General features: G+C 46.4%; 1 protein-coding gene across 1 annotated transcript; it reads right to left on the bottom strand.

Moving 5' to 3' along the window:
• Nucleotides 1–4,216: 4,216 nt before the first annotated feature.
• Nucleotides 4,217–18,483, bottom strand: POMC (proopiomelanocortin). Its single transcript, XM_061625873.1, has 3 exons — nucleotides 18,222–18,483; nucleotides 12,405–12,559; nucleotides 4,217–5,377 (listed from the first exon to the last, which is right to left on the bottom strand). The coding sequence occupies exons 2-3, from the start codon at nucleotides 12,534–12,536 to the stop codon at nucleotides 4,709–4,711; spliced, it is 801 nt and encodes a 266-aa protein (XP_061481857.1). The 5' UTR covers nucleotides 12,537–12,559; nucleotides 18,222–18,483; the 3' UTR covers nucleotides 4,217–4,708.
• Nucleotides 18,484–21,553: the final 3,070 nt, after the last annotated feature.

Here is a 21,553-nt window from a genome sequence, read left to right as displayed (position 1 = left end):
ATTTATTATTTCCAACATATATGTTCAGTAGGGTTGCCAGGTTCAGGGCCTGAGACTGAGAAGAGAAAGTCAGCCAAGTGCAGGTGTTCTTACAACACTGTAATGGGAAAAACCACAAGGTGGAATTCTCCCTTCCCCCTGCACAACTTTTAAAGATACAGAAGACCTCTTGGTTGCCAGGCCCGGCCAGTCTTCTCTTTCTTTAAAAGTTGTGCAGGGGGAAGGGGAACTTTCACCTTGTGTTTTTTTCCCAAATTATGGAATGATCTCCCTGACGAGGTGTGCCTGGCGCCAACACTGTTATATTTTTGGCGCCAGGTCAAGACTTCTCCCAGGCATTTTAGCATATGTTTTAGCATGTGTTTTAAATTGTTTTTATATTGTTTTAAATTTTAAAATTGCACCAGGGCAAGCTACAAGCAGGAACAAGATGTTGTTTCCTTTATGAAAACTGAGATGAGCTGTCAAAAGTGGTTGGAGATGGGGAAACTAACCCTGCCTCCTCCTCATGGCGTACCACTTTCATCACCTCTGTTCTGAAGGATGCGGAAGTGAGCTGGCTCTGTTCAACACAAAGCACTCAAGGCCACACGTTGACAGCTGTCACAGGGGTGTTGAGAGAATAAAATGGAATCAAGATGTGGGAGGGATGCCTTAAACTCCTTGGAGGAAAAGCAGGATGCAATAAATACAGTTTATGTAGTAGCCATGTTGGCTAGGGGCCACCATTATGCAAGAAGATCCTACAAGGTCTACCACTCCACCTTCCCTACCAGGAGTACTCTTGGCAAAACAGATGTGTGCCGCTAGGGATGGCAGCTGTTGGCTGTGCCGGTTTGAAAACATTCCGTTGACCTGACAGGCCAGTATCGAGTCAAGTTCATTCTTTGTCTGCTAGTTGTTGCTTTTACTGACCGCTTTTCCCCATCATGAAAATATCAGTGTTAATATCAATATTTTTAAAGGAAATATTGATAAATTAAAGACAATATTGATAAAATTGACATTCTTAAAGTCAATATTTTAAAGGCGGGGTTTTGGTTTTTTTAAAAACCCACCACATAAAAATCCGATCCACAACAATAGAGAATAAGTGAATTAATGGAAAATTCAATACCAAATCTGAATTGGGTGAAATTCTAGCAAATCCCTGTGGTGTGATTTCCAAATATGACTTTTTTTTTTTTAATTGTGCTATTTATTTTCTACATTTTTCAAAGACTTCAGAATGGTCTCCTCTATCTTATCCTGGAGGGTGAATAACTGAGAGGTGCTTTTGTGCATTCTAACAGTGGCAGAAATGCGAGTTGGTCAGGATGGAAGAGAGAGAGTTCCTTCTCTGTGGCCAGGCTGAGGCGACGGAACTCCCTGCTGAGGAGGTAGACTTAACTCACCTGCCTTATAGCTGCCTGTTGATTTTTGTCCCAGCAGTCATTTGACCTGTTAGGTTGAGGAGTTCTTTGAATGATCTGGTCCCTGCTTCTTGTAAATCTCCTTATGTCACTCATTTTACAGCACTTGTACATTTATATAGACTTGCACCGTTTTCAACCTCTTGCAATCCACCGTGGATGCAGTGGAATTGTTGGGATATCTCTTAATTTTTAATAAATAAATTACTTGCCCAAAGTCGCCCAGTGAGCATTATCATAGCTGAGAGGTACTTTGAACCCAAAGCCCAAGAAAGACTGGGATTGGCTGCATTGTGCACCAATGGTCAGTTCAGGCTGGTCCATGTGGGCACGTGGGGCGCTGCACTACTAACCCTCAGCCATCCTCCACCTACCGGCCTTCTTAGTGACCCTGGCAGTCGGCTTCCTCTCTTCGCCTCTGTGTTGCCCTTGCAGAACTCAGGAGGAAAAGGATGGGGGCACAACTAGAATGAATTGTCTCTGCCTGTCATTGGCTCTGACTCTGCTTCCTGTTTGTCCCCCCTCCTTCTGTCCAACTGGTCCCAGGGAATGCCAGCCACCACTGCTAGTGTTCACTTCCAAAGGAAAACAGAATGGACCAACAAGGGAACTCTTGGGCCAACAGAGCAGCAGAAGGCTACAGTCCAGGAAGATCTGGAGAGGAGAGAATCCAAGAGCTGCCTTAGCCAACTTCACTTTAGGTCAGCCTTTGCCAACCTGGAGCCCTGTAGCGCTACAACTTTAGGCTGCTTTAGATGTTCCTCCTGCTGGAACCTGTTCAAAATTTGCAGGCTTTAGCAGCAGCCCTGTTGTGTGTCTCATCACCAAGAGAGGTGAAGTCGGGCAGCATCCAGACACGACCTTTTTTATCGTAGCACCCTGGTTGTGAGACTCCTTCCCTTGGGAGGTCAGGTTGGCTCCGTCTTTGCCTGACTCTAGGCAGGACATAAAAAGCATTCCACCTGGCTTTTAAATTTGGTTCAATAATGGTTTAGTCTTGTTTAATTGTTTTTTTAAAATATTATATATTGCCTTAAGGACCTGTGTGGGCTGGAATGTGATTAGTAATGAAGTAATAATTCAAAGTATACCTCCCTTCTGAAGCCCATGGAAGAGAGCCAGCCCAAGACGTTTTGTTACAAAACAGCAAATGTCCCCCTCCACACACGGACATCAAGGTGCTGCATAGTAACTATAAGTCTTTTAACTAGAGATCTTATTCCAGTCTGCGTCTGTGCTGGAATTGCTTTTAAAGATATTTCTAAAGTTGTTTTTAAAGAAGTTTTATTTTAATACGTTTTCAAAGATGTTTTGTTTCAATATGTTTTCAAGTATTTTGAGATGTTTTCAAGTGCTTTTAGTGTTTTTGTTTGCTGCCCTGGGCTCCTGCTGGGAGGAGGGGGAAAAATAAATTTAATAAATAAGTAACTGGGGATGTCAAAGAATTATGTCGGAAATGGAAATGGGAGTGCATATTCACCCAGGGTTAGGAACAGAAATCACGCAAGGAAATACAAGCAGCATTCACAACAGGTTTTTTGTCTGCAAATGTTACATAAACAATTACATTATTTTCTTGTTTTGGACATTTCCCTTCCATTGAAATAAATTGCCCAATGAATTACATCGTTTTGGCCACAGTAGAAAGTGAGAGAAATAGCACAAGTTTTTGCAGAAGCTGAACTGCACAGGAGCAGAAACAGCGCTGCTTGCAACAAACACAGGGCAGGATGGAAACCCCTGCCTCCTCACTTCACAGCAGCCTGAATTATTTTGGTATTCAAGACCAAAAATCTGACAAGCACCTCTCCCTGGGAATAAAAATGCAATGATACATTAAATAACAATTTGCTGTCCTTTCCACATGACCCCCTCCCCCCGCAATCAGCTGCGCTGGAGGCGGCTCCCTCACTCTGTCTTTGTGATAGGAAAGGGAGCAACATCTGGATGTGTTTGGGAATGAGGCCAAAGGGCAATAAAATCCCTTGGAGGGGTCTGGACTGCAGGGTAGAGATGGGTCCACAAGCCCCACCCCCAATTTCAGCATTCCCGTTGAACGATGACTCAGTCGTCTGTGCACAGCAGGACAGACAAGTGGTAAGAAGGGAAGAGGCAAATGGGAATTTGGGGCTCCAACCACCCACTGCAGTGCTTTGCGTTCCTGGTAGAGAAGGTCTCTGTGTAGGGCAGGGAGGGGGGACTTGTGCCCCTCCTGATGATGTTGGACACCACCTCCCACCATCCCTGACCATGGACCATGCTGACAGGATCTGAAGTCCAACAATATCTGGCAGATGCACAGATGTCTCCTGTCCCTGGCATAGACGAAACTTCTTCCCTCTCTTGCTGGTGATCAGCAGAAAGGGGAGGGAAGAAATAGGAAGGGAAATGGGGGGGAGAGAATGAAGAAAATGTGGAGGGGCTCATTTCTGTCTGGGGCTCCTCATTCAGTCAGCTTTGTGCTGTGGAACCATTGGGCAATAAAACTAGCCCTGCCAGAGTGGGCAGTAGCTACCAATTGGAAGGGAAATGCACTTTGCACATGCTCGGAGGCATCATTTTATTATTGTTTTGCATGTGCCAAAAGGCAGACCATGAAGAGTTCAGGTTCCAACGAAGCCCCGACCGTGTCTATTTGGTCTGCTGCTTCCCCATTTCCCCATTTCCTTGCCCAGATTTTAATGCAACATTCTTTCCCCAGCTTAGGTGCTGCTTGAATTTGCAACATGCAATGCACAAAGCTGGAGGGAAGATGGTGAGCTTACGGCGACATCTCATGTCATCAAAGATATGTCGGAGACCTGTTTAGCTTGCAAAAAGATGTATTATTGTTTTTTATTAGTAGTATTATTTTATATCTTTTAATCCTTTCATTTACAGTATTGTACAGCTGGTTTAAAATATTAAAATACTCTGCCTTTCTGAAAGATAGACCTCCTTTCCTGCTTTCTTACACATACACAACAGATGTTAGGCTAAGCCAGGCTTGGAGGGCCTGCTGCATTCCGCAGGGTGCGTCCCTCACCAAGCCTGGCTTAAATTTTTTTCAACCACATCTCCCCCCTCCCACCCCATCCCCACAATTATTTGCACACTCAAAACCAGAATGCAAACATGAAAGTTTATCCTAAGCAGCAACTTCCTTAGTTATCAGTAACAAGTAAGAACAATGTAAATAAATGATCATCATTAACAGTATCTAAATGAAACATGTGCCAGAGAAATCTATAGCTGGGCATCTTCTTCGCCACCCTGCTGCTTGTGGTCCCGGGTCTCGCTCTCTCTCCCCCCCCCCCTTATTGGCCTTTCTTGTAAGCTGTTTTGACGATGGCATTCTTAAAAAGAGTCACTAGGGGCATGTGGCTGCGTTCTGAGGTCATGAAGCCACCGTAGCGCTTTTTCTTGGGCAATGGCGGGGCCGGGACATTCCACCGGAAGTGGTGCATCTTGTACTGGCCGTTGTCCTTCTTGGCCTCTTCCGCTGGCGGCTGATCCTCCTCCTCAGACATGGCAGCCTTCTTCTCCTCAGGGGAGCCGAGCTCTGGGTCTGTCTCCCAGGAAAGGTCTCTCCTGAACTCCTGGGGGTAATTCTCCACTGCTTCCTCTTCCACCGTTGGGTAGACCTTGACGGGTCTCCTCTTCCGGCCCACAGGCTTCCCCCACCGGAAGTGCTCCATTGCATATGACCTTTTACCGTCTTGCCTCTCACTGGACTCTTGGTGGCTTTGCCTGTCTATTTCCAAGCTGTCTTGGGCTAGGGAAGAAGCTGGAAGGACATCCAGGGTGGAGTCTCTGGAGAGCTCTTCTCTTTTATGACCTACGTCGCTGCCATTGCCAAACTTGTTCCAGCGGAAATGGCTCATGACGTACTTCCGAATGTTCTCGGAGAGGGGCTGCATGTGGCCATTGCCGGGGATTACTGGGGACTCATCTGAGAGGTCCAGCCTGCAGGCCCTGAGACAGTCCTGCAATGAGGAAAGGGGGCGGGGAGCAAGACGTTGCAGTTAGACACCAACAGCCCTCTGCTCCAAGAGGTAGTGCAGACCACCCTCTCTCTCCTGTTCTGAATTCTCATGCACAAGCCGTGACAGCCAGGCTGCCCTACCAGTTTGCAAGGCCTTTGCTCATTTGCAGATGAATTAAGAGAATTGCAATGCCTCCCTTGCGAAACAGTTCCTCTCTGATATTAATTTACTCATACTTAGATCCTGAATTTGCTGATAGGTTGGATGAGCTCTCACGGCAGCCAGCACCTCCAGAAAGGGGGAGTGCTCCAAGCCCCACCCACCCTGCTAAGCCTTGGCTCCTCCCACTCAGAGCTCCTCCTCTTTGTCCCACCTCCAGCCCCAACCCATGGAAGCCCCTCCCAGGACTGATGCCAGACTTCAGGGGGAACCCTTGGCAGAGTCCTGCTGATGCCCCCACCACCGCAAATGCCCTTGCCACCTTCATCCCCCTCCTCAGCTGCCTCCCCATGCCACTGTCCTCTTCTCTGCAGTGACAGCAGTGCTGGCATCTCCCTCCACCCTCTGACTTCTCAAAAACGTTCTTTGCCACCAAAGTAGCAGCAGATGATCTGCCGCTTCTGGGATCTGAGGAAAGGGCCATGGAGGGGTCCTTCTTCGTAGGCAGGCAGTCTAGTGAGGTGGCCAAGGGAAGGCCTGTGTGGCTGTCATGGTTCACCTTGGCAGCTAGAGCGGCTTTTTAAAGCTTTTATTTTTACCAAAAGTTTCAAAGGTCTTTCTAGCCAAGGGAAAACCGCAGCAGTGGTGCCAACCTCCTTGCTCAGAATGCCTGAGAAGGATCTCCCTTGCCCTTTATCAGGGTCCTGGGGAGGCAGCAGACAGGGAAGTGGAGGCCAGTGGTTAGCCATCATGGCTCCCAAGTGATGGCTGCATACCTCCACCTGGGCCCAAGGTGAAGTGAGCAGGCAGCAGGTTGGGCCAGTGAGAGGCCCTTCTTAGCCCTTGACCCTCAGCCAGTGCCTGACCTGGCCAATTGCTGGCACCTGGTCTGGTCCAGCCCCTCCTATCAGCTATGGGAGCCAAATGGAGCCAACACAATATGTGTTGGAAGTGGGGCAAGAGCAACTCCTGTTTGGGTTCTTTTGTGTGTATTCCAGAAGGAAGATAGAGTGAGGGTCCTCCGGCTGGCTAGGCTTGCCTGCCTTTACCTGTGCTCTTCTCTACCTGACTTCCTTCCATTGCAAACTGATATGCTCAGGGAAGCTGACCTGCCCCTCCTTCCTTTGTCTTGTCTGGAGATGTCTGATATGCCCACGCTGACACATGCCTTAATCATATCCCATTTGGATTACTGTAACACGCTCTACATGGGGCTGCCTTTGAAGAATGCTCGGAAACTTCAGCTAGTCTAAAGAACCGCAGCCAGATCGTTAACTGGGGCTGGATCAGAGCTTGGAAAAGTTACTTTTTTGAACTACAATTCCCATCAGCCCCAGCCAGCATGGCCACTGGATTGGGCTGATGGGAGCTGTAGTTGAAAAAGTAACTTTTCCAAGCTTCTGGGCTGGATACAGGGAGCATATGACACCCTTGTTACACCCTTGTTACATTCACTGGCTACCGCTCTGTTTTCAAGCACAGTTCAAAGTGCTGGTTATGTCTTAGAAAGCCCCACGTGGCTCAGGTCTTCTCATATGAGCCTGTCGGAACCCTGAGATCATTGGGGGAGTCCCGTCTCTCAGTCCTGCCACCCTCACACCACATCTGGTGCGAACATAGAAGAGGGGCTTCTTGGTGGCTGCCCCCAGGCTCTAGAACTCCCTTCCTAGAGAGGTTAGACTGGCTTTTGGTTGGCAGGTGAGAACTTTTCTATTCTGACAGGCTTTTGGGGGCTGACTGCAAGGGCTAGTAGTGCAGTTTTACTACGGTTTTTTTTAATTTTGTGGGTTTTTTAATCACTATTTTTAAAATTATTTTAATTCTATAGATAATTAGTCTACATTTTAATTATAATTTTCTGTATGTTTTACTTATATGTTTGAACTGTATTTGTTTTAATTTTTATAAGCTGCCCTAGTTCTGGAGAAAAGGTGGGATATAAATGAACAACAACCATGCAAGGGTTCATAATGGTAGTTGATGTCATTGGGACCGGTAGGGCGGAAGGCAAAGTGCCCAACAGTAGATGGAGCCAAGCCAATGACAGGCAGAGTTGGCCAATTCTAGTTTTGTCTCCATCTTCCTCTGTACTGAGTTCTACTACAGCATCACTGAGAGACAGCTAACAGGCAGTGCCATCCCCTGGACTGGATGTAAAGAAGAAGGCAGGCAAACAGTGGAGACTGGTGACTGTTGTCAGTGAGGCAGTGAATCAACTCTGGGTTTTACTTTAAACTTTCAAGGAGCTGTCCTACGGTGCTGAATCAAGGTTGGGAATCGGTTTCAGGGCCTTGGACAGCTCCTTGAAAGTTCAGACTAAAACCTGGAGCAGATTCCCTGCCAAATCAACATTGGAGCCATCAGTTTCCACCACAGGCAAATGAGGGTAGGTTGAGGTTGGAGGGGCAGTGTCCCATTGGCCCAAATAGTCCAGCCTCCACTGGCCTGGCTCCGTCTTCTTCCACTGAATGAGCAGGAAGGGAGGCAACTCTTATTATGTTCCTCTGCCAGAGCGCAGATAACCAGCCTCAGTTCCTCAGAACAGAATCCTGTCCCCAACTGTCATTTTAGGGGCAAAGCATCTTCAGGAGCTGGCTTAGCGTGCTGTGTGCCCTCCATATACAGTGTTGCAGGTGGTAGAAGATATGCTTTGCATGCATTGTGTTGTTTCCAAAATTCAGTGGCAACTCCACTTCAAGGATCTGGGGTTCTCCTTCCCTGCCCAGCACCTTGGGGGAGATGCCAGTTTGGCAGAACAGAAGGGGCTTGCAAGGGACTCCTTGAGCTGAACCCAGCCCACCTGGGCCTAATAGGTGCTTGTGCACCCCAGCATTTTTTTTTTTTGCAGTCCCAGGCAGCAGCAAAAGCAGGTTTAATGAGCCACGAGTGGCTCACCCCACATGCTTGGCAGGCTTCAGTCTTGGATCTAGGGCTGCTGGCTCTTGAAGAAGCCGAAATACAACCTCAGTGTGATGGGGGAGGGGTGGGGGAGGAAATGGACTTTGGTTTCATTTTAATGAAAAACTACCCAATTTTCACTGTTTCTGAATCAACACACAAACCAAAACACAGTCATCCTTTGAAATTTGCACTTCTCTGAATTTTACGATGCAGTTCCCCAACCAAGCGATGCATTATATTAGGGGAAAGTGTGCCTAGAAATGAATATATTCGTGAAAGTAACACACCAAAATGCATTATATTAAGGGAAACCGCTTATAAAAACGAGTGTCTGTATATAAAAAGGGGCTTATTAGGAGAACCTCACAGTAAAATGCTGACAATTTTTAAAATGCGAACTGCTTGCAGAAATTTGGAGAACTGAATTTAAGATGTGAAAAATGGGAAACAGAGAAACCCAAACTGACATATTTGACCATCTTTAAATGTGGGTACTTGGCTAGCCACTTCACGCATCATTCAGGATGGAGTGGTGTGCGTATAACTCAGTGCACCAAGGCACAAGTGTGAAGGAGGCTTGCCTGTTGAATTTTATATGTAAGGAGAATGCCTGAAGAGGGTCAGAGAGTGTGCTTTTTGCATTTCACTGCCATTTTACATCCACCCTTTACCTTCCTCCCCCTTAACGTAAGAACAGAAGAAGAGCCTGTTGGATCCGGCCAGTGGCCCATCTAGTCCAGCATCCTGTTCTCACAGCGGCCAACCAGATGTTCCAATGGGAAGCCAACAGGGAGGACATCAGCTGCCTCCTGCAGTTTCCAGCAACTGGTATTCAGAAGCATGCTGCCTCCACCTATGGGGGCAGGGCATAGCCCTCATGGCTAGTAGCTTTAAGAGTATGTAACATATACCATCCAACTCCTCATGCATTTGATGAGGTGGACTCTAGTCTTGGTTAGCCTTTAAGTCCTCAGATGCTGTAAGACTTTTGGTGTGGGTGGTTCTACATGGATGAGCTGGGCGAGAGTTGCTATCAGGGTGGAACAATGAAGGAACCTGTCTATCTATGTATGTATCTCTCTATCTCTCTATCTATCTCTCATTATTAAAATTATATCCTGCCCTTCCTCCCAGAAGAAGGCCAGGCAGGTCAATTTGTGTGATGACAGGCAGCATCACTATTTCTAAAATGGCACCTTCACAACTGCTTGAGTAACTCATTCTTTGCCTCAGAAATCATTTCTATAGATCTGTATGGAATACTTGCAAATATTCAAAATGCAGCATGTGTTGCCATGCAAGGAAAAATTTCAAAGCACAATTTCAAAAGTTGTTTTTAAAAATATAAAGCTGAAAATTCAAATGCTTTCTTGGTGGCTTTGATTTGGGCAGGTCTTAAATGACTCCTGCCAAATACTAATTGCTACTGCATGGTTCTCTATGAATTGCAGTTCAATTAAGAACCAAATAAATGCATTCATGATCAAATATGGAATACCATTGCATACCAACAGTCAAATACTTTCAAATAAAATACACCCAAGGTTTTGTTTTCTTTTTTTAAACTGCCAGGGAATCCTGGACTTTTTGGAAGCTGGCAGACATTGGTTCTTCCGCCTTTGCAGTGCACAGCCACAAAGTGAAAATTGCATGAGTACTGGGAGAATCTCTGTTCACAGTGGGCAACAGCGAAGCCCAGCACTGCCTCATGGGAATGTGTGTGTGTGTGTGTGTGTGTGTGTGTGTGTGTGTGTGTGTGTGTGTGTGTGTGTGTGTGTGTGTGTGAGAGAGAGAGAGAGAGAGAGAGAGAGAGAGAGAGAGAGAGAGAGAGAGGGAGAGAGCACCCTAAGACAGATACCGCAGTTGGGGATGTCAGTTTCAGTTTGCCTCAGTTTTCCATTTTTCCTGTCCCTAAGTTCAGCTCACCTTGCAATTTATTTTTATTTTTTAAAAAAACTCACGAAAATACATCAGCATTTTAGTGCAAATTTCTCCTAATGTACATAATTTTGTATGCAGTTTTGCCTAATATACACATTTTTGCAAAGAAATTTCCTCTAAAATAATGCATTTTAGTATGCTCCTTCACTCATATATGCATTGTTATGCACTTTATCTTAGCACAGGGCATTTTAAAAGGGATTGTTACTGGGTGTCCATTCTTCATTCAACTGACTTGCATGGGGAAGCCTCTCTACCATGTACAGCCCCTGACATTTGGATTGAGGCAGAAGTGGTTAAAACTTAAAAAACAAAAGCAAAACACAAAACAGGGAGTGAATAAGATCTTGCAAATGCACTCACACGCGTTAGTAGCCTAGCAGAATTCTTACTAGCCTTCCCACCCACCAGTAAATGCATGAATTAAAAAGCAAGTTAAAATTAAAAACTGCTGCTTATGATCCAAAGCCTGCTGCAGCAGAATTCGTATGGGAGGTGCATGAATATATAGCGAACCAGACATCCCATTGTACAGGGAGAGAGATTTTGTTAAGAAGTTTTCAGAAAGACTGGTGGATTGTCATAACCCTAAGAATTATTGTGTAATGTGCCCCTATGTTCTACTCTTTCTGTTCAATTTCACTAAAATTTCATACCTCTGTTCAGTGTTTCAGTGGCTTCAAACCTGAAATTGTGTTCTTGGTTCATTGATCAAATTTTGTGTGTCCATTTGTGTCCACTGGGTGCCCAAAAGCTAGGACTGGGTGTCCATTTGGATGTACAACTATTACTGAAAAAATGCCTTGCCTTAGTATATGCCTTTTTGCGCATGAAACTTGACTGGAGCACTGCATTGCATAATTCGGAGAAGTATGAATCTCAAAGGATGGCTGTGTTTCCATTTGTTCATTGTTGCATAAAATGAGAATTAAGCAGGTTTGCCTTTAAACGTGAACTGAATCAAATTCCTCCCTCATCCCTACCCACAACCCTCTCCACCCAGAGAAGAGTCTGTGGCAGGCTTGACAAGGGATTCCTTGGCAGACATCAAGGGGGAAACTGTCCTGTGAACACAGCAAGTGTGAAAAACCTCCACTATATACCATTGTGTCAACTGTCAATAGTGACAGATAGTTGAGATGCAATGGTATTTCCTAGAAGAAGCATAACAAAGAGCATTTGTTATGGAAATGGACAGATGAGAAAACTTTTTTACTTGGCACTGAGGTAAGGCACTCCATATCTACTCAGAGGTGCTCTTTCCTCTATTATCATTCCACAAGATCCAGGGCTGAAGCTTTGCTTTCAGAACAGGTGCTATTCCTCAGCCATAATGACCCTTGCAAAAATATATATATGAAGGCCTGTCCTGGTGCTTAGAATCACCCTGTAGTGTGAAGGAGTCCTTATCAAGTAAAAGTCATCCCTGAAGTGACAAGGTCCGTCTAGTCTGACATCCTGCATCGAACAGTCAAGAGCAGAGCACAAAGGAAGCAGCCCATTGCACTGTCTGCAAGCCAGTGACAGAGCATCTGCTCTCGTGCAGAAGGCCCCAGGCTCAGTCCCCGGCATCTCCAGGTAAGTCTCCTCACCTGAAACCCTCAAGAGCCACTGCTGACAATGCTAACTAGGAGTAGCAGCCTGTGGGTTATTGGGAGAGGGATGGGGGAGCTCAGCACAGTGTGGGCTCAGTATCAGGAGAGGCAGATTGGCTCTGCTGCCACACCATGCCAAGCTGCCCTGTGTCTTGCCGCTGTAACCAGCAGTGAGGCAGCTTTTTGGGTTTCTCACTGGTATGTAGAGGTATTCTGCCACTGGATGTGGAGGTTCCATTTTGCTGTATGTGGCTAATCCCCCTTTAAAGGCATCTAAGCCAGTGACCATTGCAGCATTTTGTGGCAGACAGTTCCAAATAGTTTCTGTGGTCTGCCCCTGAATGTAGTACCCATGCATTTTCATTGCGTGGGCCCCAATGTCTGTGCCACCCTCCCCACTGGACCACCCAAGACTGCCATTGTCCGCTTACCATAACCTCTGCTTTCTTGTCCATGTCCCTACACCAGCTGCTGTCCAAGCAATGGCCAGGCACTCCTCCTATCAAGTGGACAAGCAGGACACTCACGGTGGCCAAAAGGCTGCTCCATTGTGGGTTCAGCATCTTCAGGAGAAAGGTCAGGAAGTCTGTCGAGACAGGAAGGATGTCACATTAAGCACGACAGGATGGAATCCTGGTGATCTGCAGCAGTTAAGAGTGTGAGCTAGGGAATGAAAATGGAAATGGACTGCCTTCAAGTCGATCCCGACTTATGGCAACCATGTGAATAGGGTTTTCATGGTAAACGGAATTCAGAGGGGGTTTACCATTGCCTTCCTCTGAGGCTGAGAGGCAGTGACTGGCCCAAGGTCACCCAGGGATCTTCATGGCTATGCAGGGATTCGAACCCTGGTCTCCCAGGTTGTAGTCCAACACTCTAACCACTACACCACACTGGCTCTCCCTCAGTGGCATAGAATCATACAATAGCAGAGTTGGAAGGGGTCTGTGAGGCCATCAAGTTCACCCCCCTGTTCAATGCAGGAATCCAATGTAAAACATTCCCGACAGGTGCCTGTCCAGCTGCCTCTTGAAGTCCTCCAGTGTTGGAGAGCCCACCACCTCCCTAGGTCATTAGTTCCATTGTCTTACCGCTCTAACAGTTAGGTGGCTCCATGTCAACAGGGCCTATTTTGAGATTAGGTTTCAGCACCTTGGACAGCTCCTTGAAAGTTTGGACTAAAACCCGGAGTGGATTCCGCTGCCTCACTGACATGGAGCCCCCACTGACGCCCCCACTTGTGATTCCCAGCACCAGCTCTTTAGAGGTATATCTCCTCTGACAGGAAAAGTAGCACATAGCCATTGTAGCTAGTAGCCACTGACAGCCTTTTCCTCCATGAATTTGTCCTGCTCCCAGATGCCCATGAGAAGCCCACAAGCAGGACCTGAGTGCACCTTGTGGGAGTGAATTCCATAGTTTAAGAATGCGCTGCATGAAGAAACACTTTCTTTGTCTGGACTGAATCTCCCAACATTCAGCTTCGTTGGATGCCCCCATCAGGTGCTCGTGTTGTGAGAGAGGGAGAAACCCTTTTCTCAGTCCACTTTCTCCACACCTCAGCTGAGTTCACCTGAGGGCCCAAGTCAAGTGTCCCTCTCACCTCCCTCATCTGGTGAGGACAGCAACATTAGCTTACCTCAAAGTGCTGTTTCCAAGGCTGTCCGAGTAAGGACTGCTTTGGGAACATAGGAAGTCAGACCATTGGTCAATCTAGCCCAATAAGGTCTACACTGACTGGCAGTAGCCGCTCTCCAGGGTTTCAGACAGGGGGCTGTCCCAGCCCTACCTGGGGATTGAACTTGGGACCTTCTGCATGCAAGGCAGGCGTTCTACTGTTGAGCTACGCCCTTTCCTTAAGCAGTAGCCCTTTCAACCCTCTGACTATGCTATATACAAATGCCAATGCCAAGAGTCAGAATCTTAGGGCAGATGCTGTGCTCCCAGCACCCCAGAAGGGCTTGCTGCTGCCTAGAGCTGCTGTGTTGTACTAACTTATTATCATTTCCTACATTTCTACCCCGCCTTTCTTTTCATGATAGCAACCCAAGGCGGCTTACATATGGTTCCTAAGCGGTCTCCCATCCAGACACCGACCAGACCTGACCTTGCTGAGCTTCAGCAGGGAGCTGGCCTCATGTGCCTTCAGACCATAGCCTGGGACCACTTGCTGGTGGTGCAGGCCTCTCCTTGCCTTTGCCACTTGCTCTCTTTCCCACCCAGTGAGGAAGGGGCAGTGCTGGCACGTAAGGGAGGGAACTGTCAGGCCCAACCCCCAAAGGCTGGCGTCAGTATCCTTAGTAGCAGGTCACAGGCAGCAACTAGTTCCATAAATTCATTCAGGAGCAAATGTTTTAAGTGGAAGGAAATAAGAACACATCCTTCTCTCATATGGCCTGGGGGAGGAGGCAGCTGCCTGCAAAAAAACCCTTTCCATTTCTCTGGTTCCTAATTCCTAATTGCCCAGTTAATGTCATAGACCAGGGGTTCCCAAACCGTGGTCCATGGGCCACTAATGGCCCACAAGCTTCATTCAGGTGGTCCACGGCATGGCTGTGGATGTGTGGTCGAAGATGGAAGATTGCACATCCATCATATTAAATATTCATATTGATTTTTAATTGTATTTTTACCAATCCTTTAATTTCTTGCATTGTATTTTATTGTATTACGATTTGAACACTGTGGAAATTGTAAATATAATTGAAAATCATACGGCACTGAGCACGGTGCATCACAATTGATACAACAGGTGGAAAAAGCATGAAGTGGTCCCTCTGAGCCCCTCAGCATTTTTCAAGTGGTCCTTGGGGGGGAAACTGTTCTAGAAGACAAAGAGTGAAATTGTCTGGACCAACCATTGGGGAACTTGTGGCCTAGCCCAATTCACACCCGAAAGAGGAAGGGAAGAGGGTGTCCTTGAATAGTGGGCTAAGGCAGAGAGGGAGAAGTAGTCTTGCAACCCAGCTTCCTTCTCTTCTCTGTAACAGGACTTCACAGGAGAATGAGTAAGCACTTGCGGTTTCATTTTTTAAAAGTTAAGAAATTAAATAACTCCACATCTTCTCCAGGGACACACATTGCTCTGTACAGGTACTTTCCGGTATGTCCCTATAAATTCCACACATATCTGCCGCAGGATGGGAGATGGTTTGATTGAAAGGTTACTGTCTGTCCCCTCAGTTGGGCTGTTCTAACATCTTCTTGCCACAGGACAATCCAGGCATAGGATTTCTATTTACTGGTCATTACAAACCAGCCTTGCTCAAGCTGGTGGCCCCCAGAGGACTCTCATGACCCCCAGCATCATATGGCTATGCAGGCTGGGGGCTGATAGTTGTGGTCCAACATCTGGAGGTCACCGGCTTGAGCCAGGCTGGTTTGTAATGTCCAATTAATCAAGAATTGGAAAGAAACTGAGCTGCAGCAGGGAATTGATGTTGATAGCATGGGTGGCTAGAGATATATATCAATACCCTTGCAGCAGCTCCCTTTACACAAGGAAGAGTAAGAAGCTATTGCATATGAGGCCAGACAAGATTGCCTATGATGGGAAGTAGGCATTGCAGTTCACGGGGGAGGACGCAGAATCTTCAGCACCCTGGAGATGCAGACTGATTAATGGTCATTAGCAAATAGGTGTCACCAGAGTTGCCATTGGGGTCGGCATTGCTGGGCATATTCTGAGGCCCACATTCCAGCATGGGGGAGGGAACTGCCAATTTCTGGATTCCCTACTCCTGGCTCAGTGGTAGAGAATCTGCTTTCGAAGCAGGTCTAGACCTATATTGCCCCTTTTCCAAACAGAGGCGGGCATGCCATGTGGCCAGAGCTTGGAAAAGTTACTTTTTTTGAACTACAACTCCCATCAGCCCAATCCAGTGGCCCTGCTGGCTGGGGCTGATGGGAGTTGTAGTTCAAAGAAGTAACTTTTCCAAGCTCTGCATGTGGCAAGGGGAGTGGCCACCTCAGTTAGTGGACTGTAGCTGTGCCATTTACGGAGGCAGGTAGACCAAAGGACCCAAGGACATGATCCGCCAGGGAATTTTCTCCAGTACAAGCCCCATTGAAATGAATGGTGGGTGGGTGCTCTTGCACATGTCCCGTTCATTTCAATGAGGCTTGCACAGGAAAATGCCCTAGCAGTTGGTGGCCACGTTTATTAGTGAGAGATGGGGCGCCATTTAAATAATGCCTCAGATGACCCCTCTTGCTCCAGACCTATCCATTCTCCAACTCCCACTCTATCTGTGTCATCTTATCCCTTTGGATCTCTGTATTAGGGATGGACAAACGTATCAATTTCCACTTCTCTCAGTTTCTCATTTTTCCAATAATAAATTCGGTTCTCCATACTTCTGCAGCTATTTGTGGGTTTGTTTGTTTTTTAAAAAATCCCTACAAAACTTCTTCAGCACTTTAATGTGAATTTCTTGGTGTAGTGGTTAAGGTGTTGGACTACGACCTGGGAGACCAGGGTTCAAATCCCCACATAGCCACGAAGCTCCCTGGGTGACCTTGGGCCACTCACTGCCTCTCAGCCTCATGAAAACCCTCTTCATAAGGTCGCCGTAAGTCAGAATCAACTTGAAGGCAGTACATTTACATTTAAACACATTGTTGTACTCAGCCCTATTTACTTATTTATTAAATTTATATCCTGCCCTTCCTCCCAGAAGAAGCCCAGTCTGAACAAATGTGCACATTTTTGCAAGCAGTTTTCTCTTTTATGCATTTTTGTATGTTATTTTCATTAATATATGAATTTGTATGCACAATTTACCCTAAAATATATGCAGTTTTGTAAATGCTGCTTGGCTGAAGAAATCTGGAAAAGTACGGATATTGAAGGATGGCTGTGTTTTGGATTGCGCATCATTTGGGAAAGTGCTGGTTTTGTAAGTCCAGCTGTAAATGCACACTGAATCAGTTCACCCCCCACATCCCTATACTATATTCACAAATTTCACATTCAGAGACCTCTGTGGTCTCAGATGTACCCCATATTTCCCCATGGAGTCATATCCCCTCAACGTGATGCTGAAGGTGGTTTTCTGACATCCAGGAGAATGAGTTGCCTTATGACTTTCATTGCAATGGAGCAATTGCAATCTGCAGCCCAGGTCTCTCTGGAATCATCTTTTCCTCAGTGAATTCGACCCCTTTCAATATATCTTACACCCCCATTTTCTCTCATTCACAGAGCAAAAGAAGCAAATATTTACCTCCCAGTTGCACATGCCAACTATAAGAATAAAAACTTCCTCTTTCTTAAAAAGAAAAAAGTACTTCTCCCACCCTGAGCATCTTATATTCTTAAAAGTACCTCTGAAGTGGTGGCGGTGGTGGTAGAGCTGTTATAATAAAGGCATAAGCAGGTTTGAGCCCTTATAAGTTTTGTAGTAAATGCAAAAAAAAAAAAAAAGCCTGTCTAGAAAAGTACAGTCTTCTGCTCTCTTTAATTCCAAACAAATAAATCCACAATAATAACCACTTCAGGGATGGCATCCATGACTACTGATGTAGATAATGATGATCATTCTTAATCAAGTGTGTGTATGTATGTGTGTAACAGCGAGCAGGGTGGGAAGGAATTTCCACCACTTAAGCAACCAGATTGAGTGGCCAAAAAAAAGAAAAAAAGTGTATGAAGGCATAAATTAATCTTCTCTTTCACAGTTCCCTTTCAATTGAATGGGAAGTGGACCAGTGAACTAACTTCCCGGTGGATTGGGCCCATTGAGCTCCTGCTGGGAGGAAGGACAGGATATAAATCAAATAATTAATAAATAAAATCTCCCCCCCAAAAATAATAAACAGGAAGAGCTGGCAAGGGATCCTATGAGCCACCCTCACCTCGCATTCCTCCCGGAAAGAGCACCCCTTGCCTCCATCCCTCCTTTAAGTTTCCTGTTCTGCTGCAGTGGCTGATGTTCCCCCTTATTATTTATTTTTATTTTATTTATGAATTTGTATGTTTGCCTTAAATCTGCACCTCTGTGCATGAAATGCATTGCTCCTGGTCCCTGCCACACTCAGCAAACAGAAGTGTTCCTTCTGCCTCCCTTTTGAGATATCCCTCTCCTCCAAGGCTGTGATATTTAAAGAAACTTTGTGAAAGATGCGTGGGGGGGGAATCACCTGCCACCAAAGGGACTCTTGAGATGCTGAGCTGTGTGTCTGCAGAAGCTCAGAGCACTTAACCTGCAATGGAAGAGAGACAGGCAGAAAGCGGCACCCTGCCTTACCTGGTGCTGTGACGTGTGGTCTCTGATGTCGCTCCGTCCTCCCTGCCTCCCTCTCTTGCTGCCAGCATCTGCAAAGTTTCGACTGAAACCCTGGCCCCTTTTTATACCACACAAGCACGTCTTTAGAGCTAAAGCAACCTTCCGGACAGACCTTTTGAAGCAACAAGGGAAGGGGGAGGTGGCCAGGGAGACTCCAGGTGTCTGCAGAACTGGAGAGATTAGCAGGCGTGTGCCAAAAAGGAGCTATTTGTGGGAATGAACACCAGTGGCAATTTGAGGTGGGAGGATTAGTGTCTCTATGAGAAGAGGAAAGCCGGGTGAGGCTGAAGAATACTCTCTCTCCCTCCATCCCCAATTGTAGGCTCTTAATTGCATCTGCAAGATCAGGAGATGATAGGTGATTTTTTTTAAAAACAAAATTAGAAACCAGACACCTTCAAGCAATAAAGGCATATTGGCTGTTATTTGATTTATCACACTATTGTGTGCATATTGCGGGCATGTGTTAGGCACCTTCTAATCCTTCACCTGGATTACATTGGATGGAGTTTCATTTGTTTGGCTGGGGAGAAGAGAACATTCACAGCTGGTGGTCCATATGGTAACATCTGGACAGCATAATTATTGGTGGTGGTGGTGCCACCAGGGTAGGTCTTTTGGGCAGAGGTCTGGGGCCCCACTTAGCAGGACATGCAAAAGGGTCCACAAGCACCGTAGAGCCAGCTCACCATATTCTGAAATTGTTGGAAGATTCAGGACAGGCAAAAGAAAGTACTTCTTCAGGAATTTGCTCCCACAAGAGGCAGTGATGGCCACCAACTTGGATGGCTTTAACAGAAAATTAGACAAATTCATGGAGGATAAGGCTATCAGTGGCTACTAGCCATGATGGCTGTGTTCTGCCACCATAGATGCAGTGTGCCTCTGAAAACCAGTTGCCGGTAGCCGCAGGAGGGGAGAGTGCTCTTGCACTCAAGTCCTGCTTGTGGGCTTCTCATGGGCATCTGGTTGGCCACTGTGAGAACAGGATGCTGGACTAGATGGGCCACTTTGTAAAGTACTATTTTTTGTCTGTCCTGAACCTTCCAATATTCAGCTTCATGGGATGTCCATGAGTTCGAGTGTTATGAGAGAGAGAAAAACTCTCTATCCATTTTCTCCGTGCCATGCATAATTTTATGCACTTCTATCATGTCACCCCCGACTCGCCTTGTCTCTAAATTATAAAGGCTAAGCTATAAAGCCCCAAATGCTGTAACCTTTCCTCATAGAGGAGTTGCTCCATCGCTTTGATTACATTGGTCTTCAAGGGCAGCCCCATGCAGAGTTCATTGCAACAATCAGATGTGAAAGGTACCAGTGCATGGAGTACAGTGGCCAAGTCATCTCTGTCCAAAAGAGGGCAAAGCTGGTGAACTAGCCGGAGCTGGAAAAGGGCACTCCTAGCCACTGAGACTACTTAAGCCTCCAGTGATAATGTTGGATCCAGGAGTACCCCAAAGCTATGGACCTGCTCCATCCAGGGGAGTGCAAACCCGCCCAGAACAGGCCATCTCCCCACCTCCTGGACATGTGCATTGATGCACTGATACAGCCCATGGTTGTCATGGAGACCATTAAGTCATGAGATGGCCCATCTGAGGCAGCCTCAGCATATATATTGGTCCCCTAACACCACCGTGAAAAGGTTCTTCAACACCATATCCGAGATTAGCTCCTGCAGGTAGTTAATGGGCATCATCTTGGGTGGCTTTAAAAGAGGATTAGTGAAATTTGTGGAGGGTAAAGCTATCAATGGCTTCTAGCTGTGGTGGCTAGGTTCTAAGTCCACTTGCATTTTAGGTTGCAAGTCGGTCAGAGACGCTTTTATTACAAGCAGCTGCAGGGTGGGATGCAAACTGACACAGGCCTCCCCTGTCTGCATATCAGTTGCTGGAAACCGCAGGAGGGGCGAGCACACTTGCGCCTATGTCCTGCTAGTAGGGTTCCCAGAGGCATCCAGCTGGCCTCTGTGAAACCAGGAAGCTGCACTAGATGGGCCTTTGGTCTGATGCACCAGCGCTCTTCTTGTGCTTTTAGAGCTTGAAGTCAGATTTATGGTGTGGCTACTTCAAGCCCGACAGTGGGCTAATCTGCCAAGCCCGTCTCCACTGGCTTGTCACAGCCCAAAACATTTGGCTACCTAAAGCCAGTCAGAAGCCTGTTCTGCTTCTTGTTATCATGACATATTGCCATATGCCAAGGGGAGTCACAACAGGAAGAGCTCGGTCTGTTTTCTCATTTTAGTTTTTTCATTTAATTATTATGTTGATTAGTTAAAATGGGCTAAATATGGCACTCCAGATAACTAGGCACCCCTTCCGAAATGCCACCTGTAAGCAAGCTCTGGGGGAAAGTGCATGGCATACGTCGACCCTCTTACCATTCCATTAGCCATTTCAATTGTGAGTACAAATTTAGCCTGCAAAGTAGTGTTTAGCACCACAATGAAAATGGGCATCCTGAGCCTTTGATTGAATCATTTCCAGCTGCCTTAGTCTCTTGCAGCAAAAGCAAGAGAGTCTTGTGGCGCTTAAACACTAACAAATTTATTATGACATAAGTGTACATGGACTACAGTCCACTTCATCAGATGCAGGTGGTGTTATCCTGAGCACATGAGCTGATATTCAACGCTAGCCATGCTCAACAGAGACCCATTGCAGTCAATACACTTATGGCCACTAATTTCAATGGATCTACTATGAGTAGAACTTCACTGAATACAACCCATATTTTTTTGCTGGGGGGAGGAGACATAAACAGTGAAGTCAGAAAAGTACAAAAATGATCATTATGTATTTAAACAGTGGCTATTAACATAAACCAGTTGTGTTGATAACAGACATCCTGGCACTGACAAACCAATTAACTGTACCGGTCCAGAAGTGATAGCATTGAGCCTCTTGAAGTCTTGTAATTCAACTGCTTCACCTTGCAGCTCCCTTTGAAGTTCCTTTGTCCACGGATACCCCCCCCCTTAAAGTCAATTACAGAATGTCCTGTTAGCCTGAAATTGTTTTCCCCTCCTGGAGTGTCTATATTGCCATTTCTGATGTGTCCATTTATTCTTTTGTGTCTGGAGGTTTGTCCTAAGTACACAGAACGCAGAAGGGCACTGCTGGTGGATGATGACAGTGTAGTCCACATCAGAAGAGGACCACGTGAACGAGCCTCTGATGCCACGGACGGCACTACTGCCAAAGCAGACATGGGGGCAGAGTTGGCATCTGGGCCTCCCAGAGAGTACCTGGACGGGAAATTATGTAGGTGCCGTATGTAGGGTTGCCAGG

This window comes from Rhineura floridana, chromosome 4 (genome assembly GCF_030035675.1).
Source record: "Rhineura floridana isolate rRhiFlo1 chromosome 4, rRhiFlo1.hap2, whole genome shotgun sequence".
Taxonomy (NCBI): domain Eukaryota; kingdom Metazoa; phylum Chordata; class Lepidosauria; order Squamata; family Rhineuridae; genus Rhineura; species Rhineura floridana.
This window is presented reverse-complemented; position numbering and strand designations above follow the sequence as displayed.